The sequence below is a fragment of the Myxocyprinus asiaticus genome, chromosome 36 (assembly GCF_019703515.2).
Source record: "Myxocyprinus asiaticus isolate MX2 ecotype Aquarium Trade chromosome 36, UBuf_Myxa_2, whole genome shotgun sequence".
NCBI classification, from domain to species: Eukaryota; Metazoa; Chordata; class Actinopteri; order Cypriniformes; family Catostomidae; genus Myxocyprinus; species Myxocyprinus asiaticus.
Window position 1 is genome coordinate 34,787,242 of NC_059379.1, and position 25,779 is coordinate 34,813,020.

Below are 25,779 nucleotides of genomic sequence, written 5' to 3' on the forward strand. Positions count from 1 at the left end.
GATAAGCATATCATGATTCCTGGCTGTGATGTAAGCTAAAGCCTATTGACTATTTTTTTTAATGGACGAACCCTTTGATATATCCCACCCCAACTTCCCGTTTCAATAGGAAATATTTTAAAAAAGGACAGACGACTGCACTCGTCAGGCCATTTCATGGGGTCTTTAAAAGAATCAGATATTTACAGGATTAACTGGCAATCAGCAGGCAAAGAATTTCTCATAAAGTAAATAAATAACATGGAGAGTTACACCAAATCTAGACATTACAGCAACACGTCTAAAAGAATAACAAAAAAATTAAACAGACAATGCACCTCAATGTCTTTGCTTCTGGCCACCTCCTCAAAATTCTCCTGTTGTTCTAGGGTTTTGTCCACTTTATCGTCTGTCATACAGAAGCATCGCAGGTTGGACTCCACAGGGTCGTTCATTTTGGCAAACACTACAAACTTGGCCATGTAGGGCACACAGATGAGCTCCCTGTACAGCTGAGTAGCCAGACCTACGGTCTCTGGAATCTGATGGCAGTCTGCAAGCCAAAACCTGAAGAAGACAAGAGAATTAGTCACAAAGTTGTAAATGTGAGGTTTTGACAGAAAGTGCCTTTACATTCTCTAGAATTCGATCAGAGATATTTAAGTAGATCAGAGCAGGTATAAGGATTTTATATGAGAGAATATGATTTCAGTAGTTCGTATGTTAATGTAATCTTGTGTTGAAGCAGTAAATGTATTTGGCTTGCTGTCCGTATACTGGAGGGCTCGGAGCTCGAGACTCGACTCGAGTCCTGATTACCCCCCCCGGACTTTACTTATTTAGATAATGAGTCTGGAGAAACAAGTGGAGATGGGGTGGAGGTGGGATGTCAGAAGAGTTGTCACAGGAAGCAGGAAAGCGACGGCTTATATACTCCTGCATGCTTGCTGTGATTTGTCAGATTAAAATTAACATCCTCCTCCCGAACCTCTGTTAATTAACTCCATAAGTTGTGCTTGTACCTGGCAGATACGTTTGTGGTGAAGGACACACAGTCATTCATGAAAGTGAGAGGTGTGGTACCAGTGATGTCCTCCCACTGAGCCGGTGATGTGCCACCTGTTGCAAGATGCTTTATTAGAATGCTTGTAAAAATAATATTCATATACGGTATAAAAATAATACAAAATCATTATTTTTGTTTTAAGGCAATCCTACCAGTTATACTGCAGAGGAGGCGTAGGCTGGGGGTGGTGTCTCCTTTGTATCCATTGACCACACCCTCTCCAGAGAGTGGAGGCACAGGTACGGTCATGGTGATGGGCTTATGAAACTTCCTCCTGCGGGGCTCCACTGTCACTATGGGGCTGAAGGTTGCACGATTACCTACAATCTTCTTCACAGCCTCATCTGGAACAGGCTGGGCCTTTAAGAGAGAGCAGTAACATTTAAAGACCCCATGCATTCAGTATGAGAGTTTTGTGGCTTTTACTTAATGTCTGTTAGCTTCAAGGTCATCAATATGCTTGTGTACTTCTAAAAGACAAAATGATCTCTAAGCAGAAATACAAATTTAAAGTTTACAGTCTTTCTTATTTCGGAAAACAGACCAAAAATATTGAAGACTCATCTTGGACTCATGAAAACCAAGCTCATCAAGCCATTTCATGTGGTCTTAACTTGAAATGGCTGTTCACAACATGTCCTAATTTTCAGCATGACAACCATGCACAACAATATTTTCAACCAAAATTTTAAAACATCTCTGTGAATTCATACTAAGTCCGAAAGTCCAGAGGCTATGTTTTTTTTTTTTTACATTTCCGATTACCAAACAATTCAGATATCCAAACTTTTTCAGAGAATGATGAAAATTCGCCATTAGACTCTGTGAAAACAGGTGTTTCATCTGCAACTTTTGGAAAATATGGACTTCTGCTGATTATAATCTACCTGCAGTCCAACTCTGATCTTCTTGGTGAGTGCACCCTCCGGGAAGGAGGCCTGGACCAGAGGAACCGTCATGCTGGACAGAACCCCTCCCTCTGGACCCATCTGATTACTCTCCTGTTTGATCCGGGACACCACAGCAAAGTACTGTGGGAAGTCCTTTGTGATGATACGGCAGATGCGCTTCTGCTCTAGATCGGCTGGGCTGTCCAGCTCTATGAAGTACATTATGAGAACAGTATGAGTTTGATTTTATGAAGCAATTACTGTTGAATACAAACATTTAATATTAAGTTTAATCCCTAACCCATAGTATGAGCATAGTGATGCACCACAAAAAGAACGTGATTAGCGGAGTTATTCAATAATCCAGTCACAAATCATGTTTAGTGATTGACTGATATATTGGCCAGGCCTCTTTATTAACATTTTGAAATTTCGCCATTGGCTGAAACATGCTTGCTTGCGATCTGAACTTCGGTGAGCAAATTTTTGGTTTTCAAATGTTTTTAGTTAATACTGTGTAACATACATGTTCATTTAATTTAAGCGATTTTGAGGGGCCTGGGTAGCTCAGCGAGTATTGACGCTGTCTACCACCCCTGGAGTTGCGAGTTCGAATCCAGGGTGTACTGAGTGACTCCAGCCAGGTCTCCTAAGCAACCAAACTGGCCCGGTTGCTAGGGAGGGTAGAGTCACATGGGGTAACCTCCTCGTGGTCATAATTAGGGGTTCTCGCTCTCAATGGGGCATGTGGTAAGCTGTGTGTGGATCGCGGAGAGTAGCATGAGCCTCCCGTGCTGTGAGTCTCTGCGGTGTCATGCACAACGAGCCATGTGATAAGATACATGGATTGACTGTCTCAGAAGCGGAGGCAACTGAGACTTGTCCTCCACCACCTGGATTGAGGTGAGTAACCTACTAAGTAGTGGGAATTGGGCATTCCAAATTGGGAGAAAAGGGGATAAAAAAAAAAAATTAAGCAATTTTGTGTACATCACATATGCTATAATATAATTGTATTATTTATTCATATAAGACATAAATTGGCATTATATCGGCCATTGGCCAACCTGCAATCTAGATAGTGCTGTCAGCATTGCCCATTTAAAACCGGTTGGAAAAAAACAGCACTAATCATCATCATCAACACTTTCTTAAGGCTTCTCTAAATGTAATCCCATGTATCTTGTGGGCTAGCAAGGTTATGCACTGTGATGTTTTTAATAACCAACATTTTACCTTCATCCATGCCATTGAGGAGTTCTCTGAGGTCTTCAGTCTTGCAGTCATAATGATGCTCTTTCCAGGTCTCTCCATTCTCACTCCTGAGCATGATGAGCTCTCGCTCTTTTCCTCTCATGGACCCAAAGTGAGGGATCTCCACAATCACAGGGCTATAAAAACACACCACAGGCCTTTAACAGTGGAACCTCTCACACTTACCAAACACATGACCGCAAGACACATAGAACCTCATGATGACTTTGGTAAATGGTGACGACGAACATTCATGGAACATTAGTGCAAATGCATCTGATACTAATACACGTAAAGACCAGTTGCTTGCAGAGGTTTAACAGTCTGAACGCAAGAAGTCAGATGCAGAGATGTTTTTACCAATTTTAACATTTTTTACCAAGCGTCACTGCTTCATGCTTTGAAATTAAATCCAAAACATTCAAACATCAAGTAAGATGCAAAAGAAAGATGTACTGCAAAAAAAATTATGTTCTTAATCAGTATGTTTGTCTTGTTTTTGTTTTTTTTGGTCAAATATCTTAACATCAATAAAACAAGATAAGCAACATTTTCACAAGGCATTAAAACTTGTTTCCAGAGAAAGTATCTTGAATATCTTATTTAGATAAATAATCTTGTTTTGAGTTGTATTCCTGCTTAAACAAGCTTTTTGACATTGAATTCGAAATGTTGAAAAATGATTGCATGATTATGACTAAGTAAACATCAAGATAACAAGACAACAGACATGCTTGATATAGAAAACATGTCCAAATGGCCCAATTTTATTATACTGCCAAAAAAGTTCCTCTTTAAACAGGCAAAACACACTTAAATATAACAAAAATGTCCTAAAATCAAGAAAAAATAAAAGAAATCTGCCAGTGGGGTAAGCAACAATTTTAAAATATTTTCTTCTCATTGGCAGAATATTTTTGTTAATATTTATATTTTAAATGTGTTTTTCTTGATTTAAAGGGGAGTTAAAGGGGTACTGATTAATACAGAAGATTTCAGTGAAACTCATGCTTTTCAAATTTAATACAAAAGTCACCTGTTCTGGCCAGTAAATGGATAAATTACATTTAATAGCTGGTGTAAATTAGAGTATTTGGCTGTACTTTTTAAAACCAGATACTGTCTAATATGAGGAAACCAAATACCAAGCACAACAGATGAAAAAGGTAACATTAGACAATCATGGAATAATGGAAGAAAACACTGAATGTATAGACAGAGAAGGTACCACAAAAAAGTAGTCTGAAGGCCCCACAATCAAAACTACTAAAACTGCTAAATGTTATCATACAAATATAACATAGACTGCTCAAAAGTAACATGAATGTTAGAGCGAACCTAACCTTTTTAAAACACTGATACCTTCTCTATAACTAAAATATCAAATGCAACCATCTCTGAGCATAAAAGAACAGGGCTAAAGCAGCAGCCAAGCCTGCTTACACTCATGCTTACCAAGCACTGCATAACCAGCCTAAACAGCCAGTGTGATTGACTTTAAAAGTGAACTATATATTCATTGAAAGCTCAAAAGAAAAGGTGTAGATGAACGTGAAGGAAAAATCAGGCATCAGAAAAATTAGGTGTCGAAATCAACATGAAGTGCAGTGACTTCACTAAGCACACACTCCTACCCAGAAAATTTTGTTCCTCGTGGGCCGAGCTGCAGGATTCGGCTAACGTAGCTCTCACCCTCACTAAGAGAGGGAAGGTTTCGGGGTAGATGGAGTTTACTGAATTATATCCATGCAGCATTTAGAGGAACAAAAAGGAGGAACAACTTGTCACTCCTGCAGAATGGGATATTGTCCTATAGTGTTATTCAAGGTTTTTCCTGGTTCAAACGAGTCTTTAGTTGTAGCTTGTGTACATGGTCAACCCCATGTGTGAAGTTGGTTGATTACATAATTGCAATTACTTTCAATTTCACCCAAAAATGAAAATTCCTTCATTTACTCACCCTCATGCCATGCCAGATGTGTATGACTTTCTTTCTTCTGCCGAACACCAACTAAGATTTTTAGAAGAATATTTCAGCTCTGTTGGTCCATACAATGCAAGTAAATGGTGGCCAGAACTTTAAAGCTCCAAAAAGGACATAAAGGCAGCATAGAAGTAATCCATAAGAAATTCATATCTTCTGAAGCGATATAATAGGTGTGGGTGAGAAACAGATCAATATTTACTCTAAATTCTCCTCCCTGCCCAGTAGGTGGCGATATGTATAAAGAATGCAAATGACCAAAAACAAAAGAAGTGAATGTGTAAGTGAAAGTGGAGATTTATAGTAAAAATGGACTTAAATATTTATCTGTTTCTCAACCACAATTATCATATCGCTTCAGAAGATATGGATTTAACCACTGGAGTCCATGTGGATTACTTTTATACTGCCTTTTTGTGCTTTTTTGAGCTTCAAAGTTCTGGTCACCATTCACTTACACTGAATAGACCAACAGAACTGAGATATTCTTCTAAAAATCTGTGTTTGTGTTCTGCAGAAGAAAGAAATTCATACACAACTGATGAGGGTGAGTAAATGATGAGAGAATTGTCATTTTTGGGTGAACTATCCCTTTAATAAGTAACAATTACTTAAATTACTTAAACATGCATTTTTCGATTATATATGATAGTTGTGTTATTGTTGATTACCTAAGCATCCAAAGCCTTTTGAAGTGCTATTGGGAAGTCAAATTAACTTATACCTGTGTATACTGTATAAGTAGACCACTCTACTAAGTTCTTCTAGCTTCTAGTGAAAATTTTTATTTTCTTTCCCTTAACAGATGATTTACTTTTATGCTTTTACTGATGTATGTCATTGAATATCTGAAGGCAAACCATTTTTTTTTGCTTTTGATTCATAAATCATGGAGGTCCAGGAAATAAAGCTCTTGATTTTGCCCTTATGAACATTTACCATAATTCTTTAACCGTAAAAATACACATTACTAAAGTTCTAGTCTGAGTATCTAGTATGTAGTCAATCGCATCCATTTTCGCAGTGCTGTAAAGTGTGCCACATATGTAATTGGTCTGCAATGCGCAATTCAGTTGTAAAGCACAATTAGTGCTTATTATATACAATTGTAGAAGGGTGGTGGATGAGGTTCAATAAAAATAATTAAATTAGCTTTGGTTGGCCAAAATGTTGCTTGAGTTCTGCCAAAAATGTTGAACGCAGGAAAAACCCTTTTATTACAAAAATGGTGGAGCCCTTTCAGCAGTCCTCAAGAGTTTAACAAAATTCACTGCTGTCTTACTGAGGAATTTTGAGACTACCTGCAGGATGCCATTAAATACCTCTATGTCATTGCGAGAGTCAGTGTTAGGTACCGGGGTGTTGGCATGACGACAGTGGTGGGCAAAACCGCTCTGTATCACTGCTGAAACACTTCACCGACACACACTACCAAACACAGATGGTTTACATGGAAATGATCAGGAAAAGCAGGAGTCTCAAAGAGTAAAAAGGCCAGGACCTACCCCAAAAACTGCGCCCCTGCGGGGCCCACCTCCACCAGCCTGCTCGCCAGCCCCTCGCCTTCCACCATGGGCGGCAGAGATGCCAGCTTGTGTCTCTTGACCAGGCGGCACGTGATGCGAGTGGGAGCAGTGCATTTGCGGGGCGGGATGATGATGCGCATGCCGTTGTGGCGACTTCCTCGCATGGAACCACCGCGGGCGTCCACCATGAAGCTCACCAGAAACCTGCAGGAGGAAGAGATGATGAAGAGAGACTTTTTAAAAGCAGTTTAATGCTCTCAGAAATGTAAGCGCAGCGTAGTTCTAGCGGGAAGACTAGCAGCTGCACATCATCGCACCATTAGCTAGGTAACTCCTAGCCAATCACATGTAAGCCATTGCTTTATATGTCTGCTTACAATCTATCACATTGCTGTTTCAGTGTGCTAACACGGCAACCTCCACCACCCCACTGCCACCAGTTGAGTCCCATCCTGCACGGGGGTAGGCTCCTCGGCCCTGCCTCCTATATCCGGCAGGATCGGACCGCCAGACGGGGCTTACGCCAAAGAGAGACATTACATTCCTATTTTAAATTCATCAAATAAATGTAATCTAAAACTTTACTCAAATCTGCGAGTCTTCCTGATAGAAATGAGTCTTCCATTGTGATCTCCAAAAAAAAAAAAAAATTTAAAAAAACTTGCTCGCAAACAAAAACTTAGAAGAAGAGGTGAAAGAGGATATAACAAAAGAACTCTGAACTCTCAGCCCTGGCAGGAATTAATACATTCTACTAAAAGACAGCATGGCGAAGAAACCCATGCTAAAATATACTGGAATAAAATGTTGCTTATTTTGGGTTTGTGAAATATTTTGAATGGCCATCAATTTCAGGAACAATCAAAAGTCTCCAAATGTAGCTAATGACTGCCAAGCCAAAGGGTTCAAAAATAACCAGTGTCTACAACGGATGTGAGAAGTGCATCATGATGCACCAAAACTAAATCGCTCTCATAATCAACCATTTATTTACAAATATCATATGTGTGACTTGCAATGTATTTAATTGGTTATATATTTAAATAACTTCAGACCATTAAATCAAAGCCAGCTTGTCATGTTTCTAGTTTTCAACCATATGCATATACGCAATGGCAGCCATACCAAAATTATTTCGCTATTCTAATTCAAGTCATGCAAAGTCAGTTTTTATACTAATGGAATTCAGTTGGAAATTCATTGGTGAAATGATTTTATTTTCAACAGATTTTATTTTAATTTTACTGAGGCTGAAGTCTAGTCTCAAGTTTTTAACTGACTGGTCCGTGTTAGTGAACATTCTGAGATCAGGTGCAGCCTCAAGCAGTGCAGTGCACTGAACTGCATCATTGATCACTTCCAGTGTAGACATGGTGTGAGGAATTTTTGTTTTGTACTGAAAAAAGAAAAAGGATTATTTAGGATAACGCCATGCTTCTATATATCAAAACCTGGTGAAAAGTTAGTGATGTAGAGGATGTTGGTCAGCTGGTTTAAACTGAGCTTGAGACAATGTACTAATAAATACTTGCAATTAGTTAAAAATAAACTATTAAAATCCAAGCAAATTGTTATGGTCACAAAGTCGCATTGTACTCAATTAAGATCTGTCTTTAATTGCACTTGTAATTGACTAGTTTTGGACTTGTTTGGCATTATAAGGCATTTATTATTATGTATGGACTGAATCCTTATTCTTGTCTTACAGCCCCTTTAACATCTGTTTTGCCTAACAATAAAATCATTAGGTAAAAACATAAGATACCAATTGCTTGTATTGTGCAAACCACATCCTTTATAGGTTCTCAGTACACCTATGTGTGAATGTGCAGCTTATAGATCTAAAATAAATATGGCATGTACATTTCAACAAAGGCATTCAAAAGAGCTGAAAAGCAAACTCGGCTACAACACAATACGATACAGAAGCGGAGACAATAGCTATTCTATCTATCGATCTGTAAAATTAGTATCTATCACAAATTATTAATTCTAAAAGGTTGTGTTTTAAATAATTTGTTGGTATACTGCTCCATTTATAAAGACATCTAAAAAAATACAGTACTGTCTCCACTTTTGTATAACAGCACTGTGTTGAAATGAACATTCTATTTATTTTACACCTATAAGCTGCACATTCCCACAGTGTACTGAGAACCTAAAGGATGTATTTGAAAAAACACTTGCTGTTCATATCTTTTTGTTTTTAGCCAAAAATGTAGGTAATTTTTAGTTAACATCAAACTAACACCAACAACATCACTATAAATTGTAGCAACAACTCCTCGACCTTTCAGACGAGGCTCATATTTATAACAATAACTTGAGGGAGTAGACTCATTTAAGCTAATTTATTCATCTGGTTTAAGCCAGGTTTCAGTCAAACAGAGCGAATCCAAACTATGATCTGTAATCATTTCATTTACAATAAGTGCTTTGGATGAAAGTGATCTAATGTTCAGTCACCCTATCTTTATAAGATGTTCATCTTAAATTTTTTTGTTATTTCCTTGTTTGACATCAATCAAATGTTTTCTAAATGATTTAATAAGGGTTTTGTGTTTGGCATTTTGGTGAACAGACACAGTCTCTATATGATATCTAGGTGATACAGTCTCTAGATGTTGTAGTTTATGTGACCTGTGTGATGTCTCAAGGCAGCTAGCAGACGGTTGGTTAAGCCAGTCTGTCTGCTTCCTGACTTTGGCCCCAGTTAGTCAAACACTTTCACTATTAAGACTATGAGCCAAATTATTAGAGAGGAGAGTGGCATCTTCCCTGGAAGGATGGCATTCGGGTGTCTTTAGCAGGTCAGGTCAACCCCAAAAACTCTTCCAATTGTCTGTAAATCCTATGCTATTCTCCGGACACCACTCAGACATCCAGCCATTCAGTGACACTAATCTACTATAAACCTCGCCACCACGATGAGCAGGGAGCAGGGTGGAGTCAGAGCATATTATAGTGTCAGACATCATGTTTGCAAATTCACACACCTCTTTAGCATTATTTATAATGATCTCCGACTGGCGAAGCCGGACATCGTTAGTGCCGACATGAATAACAATCTTAGAAAATGTACATTTAGCATTAGCCAGCATTTGTAAATTTGATCTAATGTCAGTCCATAACTAGTCACTTACAAGTGCAATTACTAGTCATTAATTACTATCTAGCTTAATAATAATATTTAAAAAAAAATATGTGACAATCACAGTGTACAGTGGGTCTTCTTTGGTTTATTAGGATGTCATAGGCCGATATATAGATCAGGTTGATTAATTGACTGATATTTTCAACTTTGGCAACAGTGCCCACTTCTCTGATTAACAGTTTCAGGTACAAAATCGACAGCCTTGTCAATTATTAAGGCACATTTTCTGTTTTCTAAACTTTTAAGTGAATTTTTCAAATACTTTCTGGTGGATTTTTGAGTAAATGTGAATCAAAAATTTAAGCTTATTTGTGTACGTCTTATTTGGCATCATTACATGGTTTTGGTTTGTACATACAGTATATCAGCATTATATCTGCTATAGGCTACCCTACTCTGCTGTCAACAACCCATATCAGTCTACCAATATTAACCAGCGCATAAGTTGGGTCACACTTTATTTTACAGTGTTCATATTACTGTGGATTTACATAGGTAATTACTGATTAGTAATAATCAACTACATGTATTTGCTGTGTAATTATTTAGTAGAACTGCTTGTACTTAAATATAGTTATTGTTATTACTGTTGTAATTAATAATAGTAACATGTTACAAGTGTAACACGGACACTGTAAAATAAAACTTTACCAAAAGTTGTTCTATTGACAAAACAAAAGTAAAGCCTTAAATGTTCATGTGCTGTTTATGCAGTGATTGTGTCTCTATCAACTGATCAATCACTCTTGATGAAGGAATAAGTCCAATATCACGTCATTGAACTGATCTTAGGTATGATGTTTCTAGAATGCAGTTGAGTGAGAACAGAAATGAAACAAGCATATAGGCGAAAAACTGTGATCACAAGATCAATCGTCACCTGGAGTTGTACTGAGAGAATGGAGAGGAAAAGCTGCACAGAAACAAATGGAAATATGGAGCAGGGCAAAAACCAAAGCGCTTTACTTTTAGCACTAATAAAAAATATATACGTATATAAAAAGGTTATTTTATTGTTAATACATGGAAGACCAGGAAGGAATCTGGGGATATCAAGGTGATTAGGCATAAAAAAAATAATTAAAAAAATATATATATATATTATAGAGTACGTATGAAAGGAATAAACTATATTTTTAGGTTTTCTGAGGAAAATGTGAGCAAAGCTGTCCAGTGCAAAACTTGCTGTCACAATGCTAGGGTGTCGTCAGTGGTGGCCAGGGCATTATTAAGGTGTTCTGAGTTTTTAGAGTGTTGCTATGTGGTTGCTTGGGTGTTCTGGGTGGTTGATAGGAGGTTTCCCCAGTCAAAAGACCCCACTCCCAAGTCTCTGTTATATTTTGGTCTCCAGATAAGGATCTTGTCCTCCTTCAATGAACATCAATGGAATTGCTTTTCTCCTGTTTTATCATCCACCAAGTGAAAATCCAATTTTAAACAGCATTTTGCTAATTATTTTATAATTATTATGTATGCAGCTTTTATAGCCTTATTTAATTGAGAGACTACATGGAAAGTAGTCTTTTGTAACTTAAAATTAACTAGTGAAAGGAAAAAGTTGATTGATGACCAGTTAAAGTACCTAAATAAATGGGAATGGACACATATTGCATCAACTACAGAAATCTTATGGTTACATTATCCTATCAACTACCCAGAAACATAGATGTCTTACCCTGAATGGATGGGGCTGGACACCAGGTTAACGTTATCCATAGTGTCTGGCGTCCAGCTGTAGCGTCTCAGCGAGTCAGTGTTGTACTCTTTAGCTAAAGCCAGGTGCTAAAACACAGAACAAAAACAAGCTTGTTCAGAACCAAACAATCGACTCGTATTTCCATTAAGTTTGGTCCTGTGATGAAACACAATAAACGGACTATGCTTTTACAGGATCAACATGCTACCGTATGAGTCTGGGACTCTATTCTCTGCTCAGGGTGCAATTACCAACTCAACAACACAATTATCACCTCATCATGTGGGTGATAATGACAATGCCAATCAATGAAACAACGTGCAGGAAAATAATAGCCTTCTCAGAAGTGGAAGATGATGGAAGACAAACCCTGATACAAGACCAAAAACAACCAAAACAATGTGAAAAGCTTAACTTTAAAAACCAGGGACTAAAAACAAAATGTTTTTCATTTCGGTTCATTCTGAGCAAAAACTGTATTTTTTGGTTCAGAAGTTCCGCAGCCTCCTTTCCAAATGAATATTAGAACAAAACAAAAAAATGGTTAATAACGTTCTTTTCAAAAAGACAGTACTCTGCGCTTAGAAATGGGTGAAATACCAGTTGCAATGTTGCCAGATCTCGCAAGAGAAACAAGCAACCTGGTCTGGAAAAACAAGCCCAAAATAAGCCACTTGACTCATCAAAATAAGCAGGAAAAATGCTGTAAATTTGTTTCCCTGTGTGGTGGTTTTAATAGCATAGAAATCATAACAAGCATACCGTTTTAACTAACAATGAAGTATAATTATAATTACAGATCTGCTTCTCAGTCAAAACCCAACAGCATCAAATTTTTATGAATGCATCATATCTAACAATAATTCAGTGAAGACTTGGAAACAACTGAGAAATGTGCTTTTAACCTCTAATAATGTTTCCCTTGTATCTAAATTAGCCGTGTATGTACAGTATATGTAGTAATTATACATGGTGTTAAAAAAGGTCTTCATTTAAAGAATGCAACATCCACAATGGGCAATTATACATGACATATGTGATGCAGCAGTTTCCTTCAGGATCAAAGCACGCTTCATTATTTTCGGGCAACATGAAGTGGTGTATTTACGGTGATAAACCCTATAGTTTCATGAAAAAATTTTCAGAACAAAAGTAACTGATTATAACTGGCTACTAGCATTTAAAAATAACGTTTTAACTCTGGAACAATTGAAAATCACTTTGTTCTCATTTTCTGTTACGTTCTGCAAAAACTTTTGATCGTTTTCGGTTTTCCTTTTAGTTCCTTGAACTCTTTTTAGTCCCTGGTAAAAATCATACAGAAAGAAAATGAAGAAAAACACAGGAAGAACCAGGTCTGAAGACCAGAACATAAAAAAGCATCAGCAAATGCATCTTGTGGAGCAAAGCTCATGTTTGCCTGCATTGGGTTATGGACTGGGAAGTTATTCTCACAAAGAAATGTCCAGCTCACATTTCACCCCAAAATCACACATTGCACTAGATCTCAGGTACACTCAGTGAGACAACCCAACTATTTTTTATTCAATAGCTTAATCACCTGTGGCAAGAAAGATTGTTTTGCCCTATTTTTGTTAAATGCTGGCATCTTAAACCTACGACCCAAAGGTAATAACTCTAACTCTTATCAATTTATCAGCTTTGCTGAGAGATCTGCTTTGGTAAAAAAGAGATTTTGGTTTGTTCTAGATCTGTCAAAGGAATGCTGAGCAATTTGCTTGCAGTATTTAAAATTTTCCTAAGTTAACTCCTTTGTGCCACAACACCATTTCCAAACCAACAGATGATACAAAAGGCCATAACACTCTCAATAAAAGCACTATAAAACACTTTCAATATTAAAGCATTTACATTGAAGGAAACCAACTTTTTAAGAAATTACAGTCTTTGCTGTCCCTTTCTGTTAATGACTTCAGTCCATTTATCCCACCTTAGTTTTTTTTTTCCTCCCCTTTTCTCCCCAATCTGAAGTGCCCAATTCCAAATGTGCTCTAAGTCCTCGTGGTGGCGTAGTGACTTGCCTCAATCTGGGTGGCGGAGGATGAATCTCAGTTGCCTCCGTGTCTGAGACCATCAATCCACGCATCTTATCACGTGGCTTGTTGAGCGCGTTACCGCAGAGACATAGCACGTATGGAGGCTTCACGCTATTCTACGCGGCATCCATGCACAACTCACCACGCGCCCCACAGAGAGCGAGAACCGCATTATAGCGACCACGAGGAGGTTACCCCATGTGTCTCTACCCTCCCTAGCAACCGGGCCAATTTAGTTGCTTAGAAGACCTGGTTAGAGTCACTCAGCACACCCTGGATTCAAACTCATGACTCCAGGGGTGGTAGTCAGCGTCTTTACTCACTGAGCTACCCAGGCCCCCCTATCCACCTTAGTTTATAATCTAAAGCAACCCCAAGATATTTATACTCTGTAACCATCTGAACTGGCTCTCCTTTGATAGTAGTAACATACGATGAAGGCTCTTTCCTGAAATCTGTACACATCTCCTTAGTTTTTGAAGTATTAAGAAGGAGGTTAGAAGCATCACACCAAGAGATAAACTCATCCAAAATAGGTCCATGACTGTCCTCATCCCCCTGGAGGAGACTAACTAATGCAGTATTATCTGCAAATTTACCTATATCTTCCTGGAAAAGAACAACTATTTGTATACAAAATAAACAACAAGGGTGAGAGGACACAGCCTTGGGGAGAACCTACATTGGTAATCACTTTGTTAGACAAGGAACAACCCATGCACACCTGCTGAACTCTGCAACTTAAGAAGTCCAACAACCACAAAATCATTCCTCCATCTAAGGAGAACTCTTGCCAATCTTTGGGCCAAAATATGTGGTTGAATGTTATTAAAAGCAGAGGAAAAATCAGCAAATAAGATTTTAGCATGGGTTTTGGAAGACTTAAGATGTGAATAGACAAGGTGCAGATGAGTTAATTTTGCATCATCTACACCCTTATTGGACTGATATGCAAATTGACAAGGATCCACTAGGTGCTGAGTGGCTGAAATAATATGCCTTTTAATAAACTTTTCAAAACACTTAAACACCAGAGAAGTTAATGCAATGGAACGGTAATCATTTGGCTTCAATAGTTTAGTAATCTTAGGAATAGGTATAATAATTGAAGTTTTCCATAAGAGTGGTACTACATGCTGGTCTAAAGACGATTGAAAAATTGAGGTGAAAACAGGGGACAGTTGCTCAGCACAGTATTTCAACACATGACCACAAATATTATCTGGCCCAGGGCTCTTGTGTATATTATAGTTTTGAAACAGTTTCATAACATCTGCCTGTTCGATAATAAGATTATGAGTCGGCATGAAAGGAGACCCTTCCTGACTATTTTTTTACTCTGCTTGTAAATCTTCAAAACGTGAGGAAAAACTGATTTAACTTGTTGGCAAACTCTATATCAACATTTTCCCCATCTGCTTCCCTCAACTTAGGATAATGCGTCCCTTTGTCCTTATATGGTACCCTTATCATGGTTTTAATACTTTCCCAGGCCTGCTTAGAATTCATTTTAGCTTCAATTTTTTGTTTATATAGAGACTTATCTATCTTATCTATCTAGTCAGCAAGCTCACTAACACAAAATTAAGCCTGTGTTAGTGAGCTTGCTGATAATTATGGAATTTTGGTCAAATACATTTTTTTAAGCTATTTTCTGTGTAAAAATGTACATTGTACATCAAATGGTTACTGTAAATGCATATGACTGAAACAGCAACCGACAACAAGGTAACTTTAGAAAAAATAGCATTTACAAAAAATAATATAACCATTCATTCACTACAGAAAACATACTCTCTGTGCCATTTTGAAAGTTTCGTATTTACAATAATTTCATTTGCACGTGATGTCAGCGAAAGTTAAGCAGAAGTTAGCAAAAAGGATAATATCGCTTACAGCAACTTTAAGTACATTTCCCTCACAAATTCTCATCACTCTAAAATAAATATATAAATAAATAAATACAGTAATACAGTAATGAAAATTATTCTGTCCGGACATAGTGATTTTTTTTACATAGAACATAAAATAGTACCTTGATAAAGGAATGTTCCAGGTTCAGTAGATTAAAGAGATAGTTTACTCAAAAAAGAAAATTCTCTCATCATTTACTCATCCTCATGACATCCCAAATGTGCATGACTTTATTTCTTCTGCTGAACATCAATGAGGATTTTTAGAAGAGTATCTCAGCTCTGTAGGTCCATACAATGCAAGAGAATGGTGGCCAGAACTTTGAAGGTCCAAAAATCAGCATAAAGTGGTTAAATCCATGTCTTCAGAAGTGATATGATAAGTGTGGGTAAGAAACAGATCAGATTTTAAGTCCTTTTTTCCCCCATAATTATCCACTTTCACTTTTACATTCTTCTTTTTCTCCTTTTTTTTTTTTTGGCAATTCACATGCTTCGTGCCTATCGCCACCTGCTGGTCGGTGCTGGTAAAAGGTGGAGATTTAAAGAAAAAAAGGACTTAAATATTGATCTGTTTCTCACCCACATCTATCATATCGCTTCTGACGACATGAATTAAATCACTAGAGTCATATGGATTACTTACGCTGCCTATTTGTGCTTTTTGGAGCTTCAAAGTTCTGGTCACATTCACTTAATTTAAACAGACCAACAGAACTGAGATATTCTTCTAAACATCTTTGTTTGTGTTCAACAGCAGAAAGTCATACTCATCTGGGATGGCATGAGGGTGAGTAAATTATGAGAGAATTTTAATTTTTTGGGTGAACTATTTATGGGATAATGTTCATTACAACTTGGAAAAAAACAACAACAACTTGTTTATTTAAAAAAGCTAAAATCACGATTATAATGAACTTACAGTAGATGTGAATGGGGCCAGTTCATAAACATTAAATATATACCGTTTCAAAAGTATAACCACAAGATGTAAACATTACACATGTTTAAATCATTTTATTATGATAAAATCTCTGTTCTACATGATTTATTGTGATATTGTGTACTGAGATTGCAGGGTTTATTGGTGATATCGTCATGGCATTGTCTAAAAAATCATTAAATGCAAAATATGAATTTCTTTCTTTTAACTTTTAGGGTGAAATATGATCCACACATTTCCTGACAAGTTCGTGAGATTAACCCAGGGAAACAATGCAGAATCCCTCAGTGCATTTAATACCTTATAATGAGCGTTGACAAAGGTGGGCATGTTTTTACAGAGGCCCTGAAGCTTTTGAAAAGAAGAGACACATTCTTAATCACTCCAAATGCACTGATAAACCAAACATCAGCAGTACTGACTCAACACTGACATATAAATGTCTTGACTGTCTTTCCTCTTAATATCAAGTGGATGCTTCAACCCTGTAGTATCATCTACTGTGTGAAACATTGGTCTTTTAAAGTTTAAATTGATGGAAAAACACCACAAATTATGAGCTTACACAACATATAAAGACTAAACAACATAACAACACAACTGACAGTAAGAAAACAAACTAGAATCTATTTTTTTAAAAAAGAGAGAGACAATAAAGAGGGCATACCGTGTCCTTGGTTGGTGCCAGGATCTCTTCGATCATCATGCTATCTCGGGTGAAGGAGCTCCGGTTGAGCGTGTTGGACCTATCTGAACTGAAGGAGCGCAGACTGTTGGCATTTACATTAATACCATACAGTGTGGGGGAGTGACAATGAAATGCACACAACACACACACACACAGAAACAAACAAACAAAAAACACCCATTATTGCATGCAACTTCCAGGGAAACTGATGCACAATTGAAGAAGGTTAAAAAATACAATAGAGAAGATATTTGTTGCGGTGATGGTTTGGACATTGAGAGAATACAGATGTCTTGATGAATTCACAGATGTGCTACATCCTAAATGATATGCTGGTGAAAACTTGTAATGAATGAATGTACAGTATGAGACTTGAAGGCTACATTTAAAAGCTATGCGGAAACCAGTGGTTCTCAAAAGCTATATAAAAATATGCAGTAGATATTTTATTTAAAGTGGAATTTTTTTCTCCATGTTTTATTTTTTTGTGTTTTTGATCCAAATACATAATGAATATATCTTTATGTGTTAAAATGCATAGCTTATGCGAGAAAGGTAAGGTGTTTACCGTTCTTAAGCAACTGCAGAATCCAACCCAGTCTCACGATAAATCATAATCATAGTACAAGATGGCGAAATCGCAATAAATAAGAGCGCAAAATGCTGTTTAGAATTTGCCCCTTATATGGGATTAATTATTTTTCAATGTGTGGTTTTCCCATGCTTCAAACACACATGTCTGAATCCCAGCATGTTAATCTGGCAGTCGTGTTTCCTAACGGATAATATGGATTTAAATAAAAATTTGGAGAGTGAGAAGCTTTTTAAAAAACACAATTCGCCTAAAAAGATTTGGAATTATTTTGGGTTTTGCCTGATGAGACCGGGAAAACCCATCTGTCGTGAATATCTACAGAGATTTCAAGCCAAAAGGAGAAACACCAGCAACCTTATTAAACACCTTTGGACACATCCCACTACTTCTGCAGAATACACATGAGTAAGTGCCACTTCACTTAACTTAAATGCTTTATCTTAACATTTACAGATTTACCGTTTTTTCGAAAACGCAAACGTTGCAATTGTTTTGTTTTTATCCCAAATACAAATGCATGGTGGCAGTAACATCACACTTATGATCAGGGCTGTGTTTTCCAAAAGCATCAAGACTTCAAAGTATGTCATTATGCAGAAATTGGAAAGTTTGAGAACCACTGCTGTAAACAATCCTGTCATTAAGACCCGATTCCAATTTGCAGTTATGAGAAAAGTTCGGGCCAGGTGCATTAATGCAGACTGAGCTAATGCTATTTCCTGAGGCTCTGACCAATCAGAAATCAATCTGACATGGCAGTTCTCAGATTGTGCTCTCAGTTTACAGTCAACTCTGGCACTGTTGGTTGCCAGAGGAGAATATGTTTCTTGTAAACTGCGGTCTGTGAGTTTGTTGCTCATATTAGTGACAGGGATTTAAATTAATGAAATTTGATTCGACTGATGATGGTATCTTCATGCATCCCTGGAAGCTACATTAAGAAACCGTTCAAAACTGAAACACGACTCGAAAGGACAAACACTCAAAAGTGTCAGACAAGAAACAAAACTTGGCAAATCAAGTTTCATACACCAAACTGTAAACATAAACCTAAAATCAAAATGAAACCATAGTCCACAAACAGCAAGTATGTAAATTCGTTGTCAAATGGAAAACAGCACATAAAGCATATTAAACGACAAGTATATTCCACGATGTCGTAAGGGTCAGAAGTGGCATGCCCTCTTACCTGACTTTAGGACTATGGTGAGAATTTGGAATGGGGTGGAGCAAGAGAAGGAACAAAGAAATTTGAAGGCAACCAATCAGAGATAGAAATCAAGCAGAAAAGCAGTGGTTGAATGAGACAGGCTCTCATGTCTTCGGTTGATTCGTGTTCTACTTTCAGAAAGAGATGTTGAACCGTGAACCATGATTTTCTACTTCCTGTTGCTTGTCAGAGGCGGTGGTATAACACCCTGTCTACACCAGAAGCAAGAGGCGCATCACATCGCGTCAAAATCCATAGAACCAATTATAATCAATAATGCTGTCTACACTGGAAGTTTCCGTTGCGGCGTATCTGTCGCACCAACAGTAAACTGGTGTCCCATTCCATTTTGCGACTGCACGCGCTGGCGCAACAACACAAATTAAATGGTTTAGAACATTTGTGTCGATCCGTCCAGTTTAGACAGCCTCAAGCCGTTGCACCGCATCAAAGGACGTGCCTGGTGTAGACAGGGTGTTAGAGGGTGAGACTTTCACATTCTAGAAAGCATTTGATTGGACAAAAATACCTGTTTACACCAGGTATTAAAATGCGTTTTGGGCGATGCGATCACAGGCGAGGACAGGCAAGGGTCTCTGATTTCATGACGACATACATCAATCACTATGTCAGTGTTAATGAGTGATAATAAAGCACAAAAAAGTAAAAGAAACATAAACCAAATATGGTTGGTTGACAGGTGAGTAGGCGGCGATTCGCTGCTGTTCAAACACATTTGAACAGATGAGCATTTAAACTACGAGCTCAATGTGGTCACATGCGTTTTCGACCACATTCGATCACCTCTGAAATGGACAAATCTCAAAACATTTCGGTCCTTATTTACGGCCAAAGTATACATCAGTCAGATGCAAACGCTAGGCATGACACAAATTTCGTCATCAGCAGAGTGCTCGAGCACTGAACATGTGCCGCTCGATATTTCAAACCGTGCATACTCTAAATTCGCAGAATGCACATGCGCCTGGAATTATTTGCACTAATTAGTGGGTCCATAAGGTTGTTGAGCCATTGCTGTCATGAAGAAGCACTAGAAGATGTCATCACCGCTAAACAACACGAGACGAAGGTAGGAACAACAATAATGAATGTAGATGTCAAGAACGCGTGTGTGTGGAGGTCAGGAGATACCTGCATTTCAACTTGAGTCTGAAGGAATTTAAAGACATCTTTATGGGTCTAAACTCCTGAACAGAAATAGTCCAGTATCTCATAGCAGCGCACATGCACCAACCGTCTGTGTATGTGTGCACAGTCAACTGAAGTATACTTTAAAATGCTAGCGTTCAACAGTGCACAGAAGCTAATCTTTCGCATAAAAACTGAAGTATACTTTGGGCTTTACACTTGTCTTTGCCAACATGATCACACAATATGCTGCTTCCGAATGTCCATGCACCCTGAAATCGACCACTTTCTGTTGAATTACTGACAAGCATCATCCCCCATCAGATATATTTGCATCAATTCAAATGTGTATGTTTTCCTGTGGCATTCCTGATAGCACATTGTATAAGCAATCTCTGAGACTCAGGTTCTGGTCTACAGGAAGTAATTACATCCACATAAACTATGGTGAGGGAGATTCTGTGGTTTTAGTTTTAAAATTAAAATCGTACTCCACAGAGGGTTAGGTTTAGGGTTAGGGTATGGGTTAAGGGATAGGGTTAATATAATATGCATTCCTGTTGACTGTATTAAATCATTTACAACTAAAAATACAACTCGCTTTTGGCGCCACCCTGTGGACATTCCACCTCAACAACACTTCCAACTTTGGCCACTGGAGGAAGTGGTTCGTTTCTGTCTCAGTCTGCGATCAGTCCGCTTTAGTGTTGGTCCGTTTCAAACGGATCGCCCAAAATGCATCTTAATACCAGGTGTAAATGGGGCTTGAGTGTTAGATGAGTCATCTATATTTGGAAAACTGTCAAATTTAAATGTGTCTATCTGCTACAAATTTTGATTTTGTCAACAAAGCCATGGACTAAAGGTCACAATACTACAATTCTGATTTTATGCTGCAAAGTTACAACAAAACCAAGCATTTTTAGCTAATGATTCTTTTTTTACAGACTCATAATTTGCTTTCAAAAGATTAACAGCACTTTTGAATGACTTATGTCAAATATAGAATAAAGTGCTCTATCTGTGACAAATGCTAGGGGCAACGTTATTGAACATAATTCTAATTTCCTGTGTTCTGTTTTGCAGCATACTGTCAAGCGTGTTTTTGTTCAGAGGAAAATCCCCTGCAGCCAGTTACATGTAGGTTAAACATTAACCATGGGCATCTCTCAACAGCACATGCTACTGAATCAAACGATGACAGCAGGCAGTCATCACACACTGTCAATGAAGAGCACACAGACTTCAGATAAGACAGAATCAGGAACTAACAGCTGGGAACTGCAAGGATGAATACTCTCCATTCATTGATAGAAACAGCTCCATCAGGTGATAATTATTCACACAAGTGATCGACATGCATGTTTTTATAATTCTAAAAAACAGGTTCATCTTATTTTTAAAGGACTAGTACATCCAAACATATTTATTCACCCCTCATTTTTTCCAAACTCACATGACTGTCTTTCATCCATGGAACGTTAAAAGGAGAAATTTTTAAGAATGATCATGCATCTCTTTTCCATACAACAAACGCAGACAGGGACTGTGTTGAGTGTAATTAGATTACAAAGTAATTAGTTACTGTAATCAAATTACTTTTTTAAGTTAACAAAATGTAGTGTAACACATTACATTTTAAATTCTAGTAATCAGATTATAGTTACTGATTTTCAATCAAGTTTATTACTTATAAATTACACTGTTACGAGCCCACCCGTAAGGTTATTTATGAAATAATATTATTTACGTAGAGCACATTTAAAACATGAATTATGTTATATGTATGTCTGTTTGTGGTTTGAGACAGCTGAAGCATGTACGCCTCCTAATGAGTCATTGTAAGGGAGAAACGAGTGTATGACTTGCATGCGACTTGCATTTGTTTTTGTTTTTTCTACCCAATTTTCTACCCAAAATGCCCAATTCCCAATGTGCTCTAAGTCCTTGTGTGGCATAGTGACTCAATCCAGGTGGCGGAGGACGAATCTCAGTTGCCTCCGTGTCTGAGACCATCAACCCATGCATCTTATCACGTGGCTTGTTGAGCGCACTACCACGGAGACATAGGGCGCGTGGAGGCTTCACACTATTCTTCGCGGCATCCATGCACAACTCACTATGCGCCCCACCGAGAGCAAACCACATTATAGCAACCATGAGGAGGTTAACCCATGTGACTCTACCCTCCCTAGCAACCGGGCCAATTTGATTGCTTAGGAGACCTAGCTGGAGTCACTCAGCTTGCCTTGGATTCGAATTCGTGACTCCAGGAATGGTAGTCAGCGTCTTTACTCACTGAGCTACCCAGGCCCCCCGTGACTTGCATTTGTTGAGCAAAAAACAAAATCTTTTCTGTGAAGTGTTTTAGAAAGTAATGTAAAATTAAAGCAACTAGTAATGCGATTATCTTTTTGAAGAATAATCAGCAAAGTAATCTGATTACAATTTTAGAGAAGTAATTAGTAATTTTCAATGGTCTACTTTTTTGAGTTTACCTAGCAATAGACAGGGGACAGGGGCTGTTGTGTTCATGAATGCCAAAAAATTATTCAATCCTGGTGCAAAGTGTCTTCACACAACAAGCTTCCTTTTTGGAGCTTGACAGCCCCTGGTCACTGTATAATTTCATTGTATGGAAAAGAAAAGCATGTATATTTCTCCTTTTGGTTACATGTAAGAAAGAAAGTCATACAAGTTTGAAATGACAAAAGGGTGAATATAAGTTCACAGTTTATTTCATTTTAGAGAACCTACAAACTTTCAAACAACATCCCAGATCTTTAACCAAGCCCTGTATAATAAATAATGTACATAAGTACTACAAAAATGCAGAAACAGGCCTTATCAATTAACGTATAAAGGCATACTACTATATGCAGCATTAATGTAAAAAACACAGAGTGTTTAAATAACAATAATAGGGTACGTTACCTTGCAGTTCGGGCTCCGACACTGAAGCCCACATATCCCTCTTGAGGCAGGGAGTCGTCTCCCAGCTCCCGCAGGTCCTGCGGTCCCAGGTACTTATCCATGTCTCCTGTCACTGCATCATCACCTGTTGGCGATACAGACAATTACTGTACCATTCAGACAGGTAGAGACACTTTACTACAACACTGAGCTGCAGGGGTGTGAGCTTTTAAAGTCAAGATGAAATAACATTCACAATGCATTTAACTTTCATGTGACAATTTCCAAGTGAAATGGAATATTGTAGGGCGGGATTTTATCCTTAGGGAATTGATTGGATCTCAAAAAATGGGAGTTCCACAGAGGTCTTCTGACCGGCATCTCGATGTCTCGACGTATCCCAATGACACTGATTTATTTTTCAAATAATTGGTTATTTGCTATTATTGCCGTAACTTTAATTTCATTAAAATACTGTGTTAATTATGGGCAAGACTTTACACTGAAAAAAGTGGTAACCTGCAATTGTTACCTCTAGGATGTATTTATACTTGATCTAACCCATAGAAAAATACTTTTGCTGGTGTAACCTAATTTGTCAGGTAAATTTTGTCAGGTTTACTAACTTTTGAATAATTAAATAAAAACAGTTAATTTAGATGTAATCACATGGAGCAAATTTTTTACGTCACCACATAAAACATTTTTACAGTGTAGAAATGCGACATTACCTACACTGAAAAAAATGCTAACTGTGCTAACGCTTTATTTTAATGTGTCCTTGTTACAGTGTAATTACACAAGTAATTACTGATTGTTACTAATTAACAACAGGTACTTACTATAGGTTTAGGGTTAAGGTAAGGGTTTTGTTTAGGGATAGTTGCTTGTAATTACGCATAATTGACTGTTGCTACTATAGTAAATACATGTAATATGTATAACAAGGCACATTAAAATAAAGTGTTACCAAAAAATTTGCTTCATGAGGAACAATCTAAATGAACTGGTTTTATTCAAATTAAAAATATTATTTAACATCAGTAAATCAACATGAATACATTAAGTTGCACCAAAAAAAAAAAAAAAAAAAAAAACAATTGAAAGGGTTAGATCAAGTAGAAATACCTTCTTAAGGCAACAATGGAAAGATACCTTATTTATTTATTTATTTATTTATTTATTTTTTACAGTTTACAACAGTAAACTAAAACAATACAGTAACCGTTGGTCTGCGCATACTTGGTGATGTCAGCCAAAAAGGAAAATTGTATTTGAGGTGGAGCAAGTTATTACATTTGAAATACAAAGATTTCTTTGAAGTATCGCGCAATGATGAATCTTGCACGAAAAGACCAAAAACGTATATTAAAAAAGTAAATAGGGCCAATTTTGATTTCATGTTGACGTTAAGAATAAATTATATTCAGAATCTATGGTTAGACCAAAAACCCCTGCACCAATCCCACAAAACCACTACAATCACCGCCACACTTCCCAAACTCTGTCAGAATTCTTTCTTTCTTAAGCTTTGTTTAGATCATATGCAAAAAAATGTAAGCAAGGAACTTAGGATCATCATCAATACCATTTGTTTCCAACCAAATGTTTCTAGCTTATGGTGACCATAAATCTGTTTTTAATATGTATCTCTAACAAGAAAGATTCAAACAGATCATGTATTATCACACACTTGTGTTAATGGACACTACAGCAGACCAGCAGAAGAGGGTAACAGAGACAGCTACAGCTAGTGCACACTTAAGTGAGGAAGAGAAGAATGTAGAAAGAGGAAGAGTAAGGATATACATTCACACCGATTTTCCGATTTTCAAAGTCACATTTTAACATCTATCTATCTATCTATCTATCTATCTGTCTATCTATCTATATATCTGTCAGTCTGTCTGTGTATATATTTTTAAAGGTGCCGTATGTAACAATTTTCATGTAATATTCGCTTTTTTTTTGCCAATGTGTGAACGGCTTGTAACGCAACTTGAAAAATGAGCCCTTCCCGGACTTCCTAGGTTGCCTATTAAAGCCTGTAGACTGATTTTCATGCGAAGGGAGCGGGTCGCTTTTGCCGGGAAAATCCAAAGGATGTGACGTTTATGCGCGCTCCCGAGAGCCTTGCCTCAGACAGTAATAGCTTCTCTTCCGGTATTCAACAGCGACAACAAACTGCAACACTAGGTAACGTTATCTTAGAAATGGAATCCAGCAAACATCCGGCTCCCAGCACAACACCGACTCCTACACAAACACAAAAAAAAAATAAAAAATGATCTACTGAATCCCGTCTAGCTAAGCGGGAACATTATCGTGGTCGAGCGAAAACTAGAGTGAACATCGGCAGGGCATTTGATTCCTAGGGGGACCTTCGTTTGGTTTTGGGGATCAAAACCGACCCTGAATTGGCATTCTTCTTATTGGACAGGTGAGCTTACATAACTGCAAAGCATGTGAAATATAGTGCCATAAGGATTGATCTGTGTAATTTTAGCTAACTTGATCTTGCCTTCTAACGCTGACAAATTGCAAGCTACCTTGCTTCGTAACTTTCAAATAATTTCAACGATCTTCTCTTTATACTAAAAGTCAGGTATACAGGATAAATTGAAGCAAATACACTGGTTTCTTGATTGTTGTACAACATATGACATACAAAACATACAATAGTGCAACATAACTGCAGTACAACAGTAAACTGTCTGGTATAGTTCGGTAGTATGTTGCTGTATGTGTGTATCATATGCTTG

General features: G+C 37.6%; 1 protein-coding gene across 2 annotated transcripts in view; it reads right to left on the reverse strand.

Annotated features, from left to right (window-relative positions):
• The window catches only part of LOC127426730 (ankyrin-3-like), a 266,706-nt gene that overhangs the window by 31,868 nt on the left and 209,059 nt on the right, over positions 1 to 25,779 (reverse strand). For both annotated transcript variants that reach the window (XM_051673712.1, XM_051673713.1), the window contains exons 25-33: positions 23,039 to 23,162; positions 17,130 to 17,232; positions 11,529 to 11,635; positions 6,679 to 6,903; positions 3,172 to 3,326; positions 1,933 to 2,144; positions 1,198 to 1,405; positions 1,002 to 1,098; positions 318 to 546 (exon numbers count right to left, since the gene is read on the reverse strand). In XM_051673712.1, coding sequence (XP_051529672.1) covers positions 318 to 546; positions 1,002 to 1,098; positions 1,198 to 1,405; positions 1,933 to 2,144; positions 3,172 to 3,326; positions 6,679 to 6,903; positions 11,529 to 11,635; positions 17,130 to 17,232; positions 23,039 to 23,162 — 1,460 coding nt within the window. The remainder of the gene's footprint in view (positions 1 to 317; positions 547 to 1,001; positions 1,099 to 1,197; positions 1,406 to 1,932; positions 2,145 to 3,171; positions 3,327 to 6,678; positions 6,904 to 11,528; positions 11,636 to 17,129; positions 17,233 to 23,038; positions 23,163 to 25,779) is intronic.